This window comes from Anas platyrhynchos, chromosome 2 (assembly GCF_047663525.1).
Source record: "Anas platyrhynchos isolate ZD024472 breed Pekin duck chromosome 2, IASCAAS_PekinDuck_T2T, whole genome shotgun sequence".
NCBI classification, from domain to species: domain Eukaryota; kingdom Metazoa; phylum Chordata; class Aves; order Anseriformes; family Anatidae; genus Anas; species Anas platyrhynchos.
This window is the reverse complement of record NC_092588.1, coordinates 85607232-85613605: the sequence shown is the minus strand read 5'-3', so window position 1 is coordinate 85613605 and position 6374 is coordinate 85607232. Positions and strand designations below refer to the sequence as shown.

The 6374-nt window shown below is 37.1% G+C and overlaps 1 protein-coding gene across 6 annotated transcripts in view; it reads right to left on the bottom strand.

The window, feature by feature from the left end:
- CDH12 (cadherin 12) overlaps positions 1-6374 on the bottom strand; it is a 577613-nt gene that overhangs the window by 8360 nt on the left and 562879 nt on the right. For 4 of the 6 annotated variants that reach the window (XM_027451640.3, XM_038175085.2, XM_072035013.1 and 1 more), the window contains 2 exons: positions 5541-5658; positions 243-494 (listed from right to left, as the gene is read on the bottom strand). In XM_027451640.3, coding sequence (XP_027307441.1) covers positions 243-494; positions 5541-5658 — 370 coding nt within the window. Of the gene's footprint in view, positions 1-242; positions 495-5540; positions 5659-5734; positions 5827-6374 lie in introns of those variants that run through there. The other 2 variants (XM_072035014.1, XM_027451645.3) reach the window with 2 other exon arrangements.

Sequence of the window (6374 nt, the reverse complement as noted above, 5' to 3'; positions counted from 1 at the left end):
CTGAAAGTTGGTTCATTTCATGCGATAAGAAACATGTAGGGGTTAGCAGATTCACATTCATTGTCAATGTTTTTGGGATGCTTTCCTAGAAAGGTAGAAGCACACAAGTTCTCCTAAACATCCATGCAATTTTCAGTGGCTTTTTTAAACACCAGATTACGCTAGTGACAACACTAGTGATTCACTAGTAATTCACAGGTGAGTCATAATAACACACTTCAAATTGTGTCATGAGAACTAACCTAGAAGTATAACAATACACAGCAGAATGGCAATCAGTGCTCCAGTGCTGAGGCCTACTGGCAAGAAGATTGCTTCCACATTGCAGGACAGGATGGTACCATCAGAATCACATCTGCAAACTCGGATAGTCATTGTGTTTGTGCTGCTCTGGACAGGGTAACTGCTATCTTCTATTACCACTGGAAGAAAGTACAGCTCTTGCTGCCTCCTGCTGTAGCCATTTTTCCTGGTTTCAATCCCAGCTGTGTTGTCTGTAAAACATGAGAAAGATATTACAGGATTTTTATTGTGCACTGAATTCACCCTTGTAGTTTGTATCACCTTTAATCAAAGGAAGCTGTTTTATTTCTGAAACTCAGTGAATGACAAGATATTATGTAATTACCTGATTTTATCATTACAGATGGTACTGTATTCTGATCGGTGCAGAGCATCAACTAATACTTCATTTCTTGTAAACTTGTTAGCTTGACAGCTAACATTTGAAAGACAAATAAATAAATAAAAACACTACAGGTAGTGTAGTGTAGGAAGGCTTTTCAGTTTTTTTCTCCTTATCTCCTTAAAGTCCAGGACTGTGCTCAAAAGGACTCGTTTGCAAGTGTATTTAGATCCACTTGCTCTCTATTAAGCAATTCATTTACCTTTAAAAATGAAAATAAGATACTTGAACAAAATACAAAACCCCTTCAACTTTCTTGCCTCATTAAAAATAAGTACAGAAATGATCTGAGTAATTTATAATCAGCACATTTTCCATCACTTAGACACAAATATGTTCAGAGCTCCTAGAAGTTATGTTTTGTCATTTCTTCTCAGTAGCTATTCAGTTATCACTGCTTTTCTTGAATCAAACAGAGCAGCATGAAAATTATGTGCAGATAAAAATAATTATATTCAAAACAAAAAGAAAAGAAAATTAGCAAGGAATCAATAATCTGTCAGATCTGAATGAAGGTAGCCTGCAGCAGTAACTATTTTATCATCTGACCCCTGTGTTTTACTGTATCTTCAGAAAAGGTTATTGCTTGTCTATGCTATGACTCTCAGTCCCGCTTGTGGTTTTGTCACTAGAAAAATTAAGGCTGGTGAATTCAACAGGACAATAAGAAGGAATCCTAAATATCCAAGATCAGATGCATTATGATCAGACACCATTCAGAAAGCACTTGACTGACAGAATGATTATTTCAGAAGTCACCATTTTGTGAAACAAACATGGCACATGGACATGACAGGTTCAGTGAATTTTAATTTTGAAAGATAAAAATGTTTCAAAGTTGTTTGAAACAAACTAACTTCCGTCTTCAGCTTGTTCTTTCTCTGTTTAATCATCTACACTACATAAAAACTACAAATACATTACACCAGGTGCACTACAAACACATTACACCAACTCTGATTTCATATCACCAATGATAGTAACACTATCAAATAGCACTGGATATTGAGCATCTTGATGAGTTTAAAAATGTTAAGACATCTTTACTTGTAAAAGTATTAACTATAATGCGACAAGCAAGATTGTTCCCCCAACTAAACCTCAAGTTCCTCTTACAAAGTACCAGCCTTGTTAGTACAAGGCATACAAGGTACACAAATACACAATCTCTAACTTAAAAATTATTGTATTTATTAAGAGGTGTAGCAAAACCTGTAGCAAAAATGAGGTTTTGTTATTACACTTCTAAACTGTCTACAGAGCAGACTTTCCACCTTTTTGGTAAAAAAAAATGGCAAAAGTTACTGCATCATGTTGAGTTTTCCAAGAAAACACTATGGACAGCAAATCAGAGAATGGAAAACAACAGAAACTGCAGTACAGCATTAAGAGAAAGCAAACTTCCTCTTGACAAAGTGACGTGCTTGGTGGATGAGGGAAAGGCTGTGGATGTGGCCTACCTTGACTTCAGTAAGGCCTTTGACACAGTTTCCCACAACATTCTCCTCAAGAAACTGGCTGCTCGTGGCTTGGACTGGCATATGCTTCATTGGGTTAAAAACTGTTTGGATAGCCGGGCCCAAAGAGTTGTGGTGAATGGAGTCAAATCCAGTTGGAGGCCGGTCACTAGTGGTGTTCCCCAGGGCTCAGTACTGGGGCCAGTCCTCTTTAATATCTTTATCGATGATCTGGACGAGGGGATCGAGTGCACCCTTGGTAAGTTTGCAGATGACACCAAGTTAGGTGCGTGTGTCGATCTGCTCGAGGGTAGGAAAGCTCTGCAGGAGGATCTGGATAGGCTGCACCGATGGGCTGAGGTCAACTGCATGAAGTTCAGCAAGGCCAAGTGCTGGGCCCTGCACCTGGAGCGCAATAACCCCAAGCAGAGCTACGGGCTGGGAGATGAATGGTTGGAAAGCTGCCTGGCAGAGAAGGACCTGGGAGTATTGGTTGATAGTCAGTGGAATATGAGCCAGCAGTGTGCTCAGGTGGCCAAGAAGGCCAACAGCATCTTGGCTTGCATAAGAAGCAGTGTGGCCAGCAGGGCTAGGGAAGTGATTGTCCCCCTGTACTCTGCTCTGGTGAGGCTGTACCTCGAGTACTGTGTTCAGTTTTGGGCCCCTCGCTACAAGAAGGACATTGAGGTGCTTGAGGGAGTCCAGAGAAGGGCGACGAAGCTGGTGAGGGGTTTGGAGAACAAGTCTTAGGAGGAGTGGCTGAGGGAGCTGGGTTTGTTCATCCTGGAGAAAAGGAGGCTCAGGGGCGACCTTATTGCTCTTGATAAGTACATTAAAGGAGGCTGTAGTGAGGTGGAGGTTGGTCTGTTCTCCCACGAGCCTGGTGAGAGGATGAGGGGGAATGAGATAAAGTTGCACCATGGGTGTTTTAGGTTGGATATTAGGAAGAACTTCTTTACTGAGAGGGTTGTTAGGCATTGGAATGGGCTGCCCAGGGAAGTTGTTGAGTCACCATCCCTGGAGGTCTTTAAAAGACGTTTAGATGTAGAGCTTAGTGATATGGTTTAGTGGAGGACTTGTTAGTCCTCCACTAAACCATAGTTTTAGAGGTCAGACTAGGTGATCTTGAGGTCTCTTCCCACCTAGACAATTCTGTGATTCACCACTATCAAACGGGTAAGTCCAGTGGGACTCAATGATGAGCAATATTTTAATCTTGCTTGGACTAAATAACGTTAGATGTTGCAATACCACAGCATCTTGAGAAAGTAGTAGATGTTAAAACCAAACTTACTAGACTGAGCACTTCAGGAGAAGAATAATGACCTAATCTTACAAGGAAAAAAGAAAAAGTAAGAGGATTTAATTCCATTACAAGGCTTTATATTCGTTGAACTGTCTCAAGAAAACAAGTTGATTGGTCTCTGAAAAAATGCTGATCTACATGTTTCTGGTTTGATAAGTTAATACTATTCATATCTCTGATGTTGTGAAGATTTTGTCTTCATTACATACTGTATTTACAAATCATTAAGTGAAATTCTTTGATCATTAATAAACTATAAACATAGCTATCTGTGATACCCTTAGACTGTAGTCACTACTAAGATTGGAAAGAAAACAGTTTTGCCTTGTCATCCATACAGAGAAGCTATGAGGAAAAAAAAAAAAAAAAAGTTATTTTTTCTGCTGTTTTAAATTTATCTTTTTCCAGAACTTTCTTAATCATTAAGGTATTCATAATTAATATCTGTGCTTATTTTGTTGGCTTTCGTTTGATACCTCCTAACCTTGGCAAAAGTTAACATCTTCAGAGTCATATATTAAATGTAAGAAAAAAATGACTTAATAAGTAGCCTATGCATTTTTTTTTTTCATTTCTAGCTCTTCTTAGATGAGATAACAGTTCTCAAGAAAGGAATACTCGACAGCATACTTACCATCTTCTGAAATTAAAATTAAATAATAAGAATCAAATACTTTTTCTTAAAATAATAATTAGAACATATAGCTAAGCAAATAAGTAAAGGAATGTTACTGAATTTTATTTGAGGCCTTATGTATTCTTTCTTTGCAAAGCAAGGTAAAACTTTTTTAATGAAAAGCTTATATCACGGTTTTTCAAAAATCACTTAATTACTGATAGACTCAGTGTTAAAATTTCTTTCCAAATTTGTTTAAATTAATTGGTAATGAAAATTTGCTGCTGTTTATTATGATGTATTATAGATATGTATCTTCTCTGTAACAATAATAACATAAGCATTAAGAACACTACCGGTGTATAAAGTACTTACATGCTGAAAAAGGACTTAAGAGAATTAGCCACCTGTGCACCCTTTATGTAAATAAGTAAACACATAAATAAATTAATCCAATTCAGCATCATTTAATTTCTTAAACACTATAGCATCCTACATTCCTACCCTGAGCTTGAGCAGACCTGCCCCAATGCAGGCATAACCACAGTTTCCTATACCCCCTCCACCTGTGAAGTAAAACAAGGCACTTTATCACTTAAAGGACATGATTAGTCATCATGCTTTCATTGTAATTTTGACAGCTGTTACCATCAGTTGTTATATGATAAAGTACCACTTAGTCAAGAGACACAGTACAGCATGATTAATATGGCAATGTTGATGCTGGGTATTGGATTCTGTATAAAAAATATAGACCATCAATTGGAAAAAAAAAAAAAAAGATTTTTTTCTACTAAAAGGAAAATCAGGAAAAAGTAAGTAATAGAGATATTCTGGGATTTTCTTTTGCTGTTTCTGTTCAGAAGAGTACATGCTTAAAGAATTCTATGGCAGTAAAAAAAGTAATCTTTGCCATTTATGGGAAGCATTCAATTGAAAAATAAAGAACAGATCATCAGTAATAAAAAAAAACTGGGAGAAAAATCAGGTAAGTTAATCATATAAATCTATCAATTTTTGAGAGTGTTGTAGGATGGTGTTATACTGCAGCAGCAGTATCCATATTCAGAACTAATTCTCCTATAGGACTACATGTATGTGTTCTTCAGAAAGCATAATAGCTGCATCCTTTGAAATCAGTTAGAAAAGCAGTACTATTTAAACAATGCAGCATTAATGCCTTATTTAATGGTAGACCTGCACTGGAAGAAAGAGTAATGAAACATGCAGTAGTGTTTTTGCAGGCCTGTAAGGAAATTCCAGACTTTGATGTTCAGACAATTTCTGGCCCCTACAGATGAGAAAAAAATGTAAGACTTAAATATATATCTCTGTATGTCCTAAATAGTTTAACAACTAGAAACATGTCATGTAAAAAAGTTAGTCTGTAGGCATGACTGTAATACAAAGTAATCATAATGGTCATTATAATCACAGCCTGCTGCTCTGAAAGAGAGATACAGGTAAGCAACTTACTTCTGTAGTCATGGACTGTGAAATTTGGTTTGTTGGAAGCTTCAGGTGACAGTCTGAAGGAAAACCTTTGCCCAGCTGGTGACAAATCTTTGTCTGCTGCAGTGACAGTCTGTATTACCTGAAACCAAATTAAGGTTAATTCTGAAGTCAGTTCACTCTTCTAAAAAACAGTTTTGTAGAAGTGGAAAGTGAACCTCAGGTGAAACAATGAAAGGGAAATCCTTCTGGATTACTCTCATTCCTCTACTGGAAGTGAGGTGAGGAGTCTGAATGCCCTAACCTCTGGAAGTCTGGTGATGTCACAGAAGGTCTCCCTTTGGCATATATGAAGGAAATCAGAAGCATTTTCCCTATTATGATAGGGGAAGTATTTAATATTAATTCTTTGTATCAAAATATGAGTGATTGTTTGCAGGTGAGTGGTATATTAATTAAAGACAGCTCACTTTTTTATTGCTACTACCATTATTAGTAACACCACATGGTGCAGTACTTCACAAAGCTGCACTTTTTTTTTTTTTTTTTTTTTTTTCCAGCTTGGGAGGAAGTGGAGAGGGTTGAAAGATCTATACTATCCAGGCATGAATGGAGTATTATGACAGGAACTTTTGAGTCTTAAGAGTAGATGAGGACCTATTAGATTTTAGTTGAGGACAGCGCAGTTAGAATGTTTCATGGTAGGATTGCCACTGATCTAGACTTTTGTGACAAAAAATTTTGGCAATTATTTATGTAAAAAAATATTTATAATTTTTGTCAGTTAATCATTTATTGCAGCCTTTCCTGTAAAAGACTGCCCTTCCCATTACCAGTGTCTGAATATAAAACGAAAGG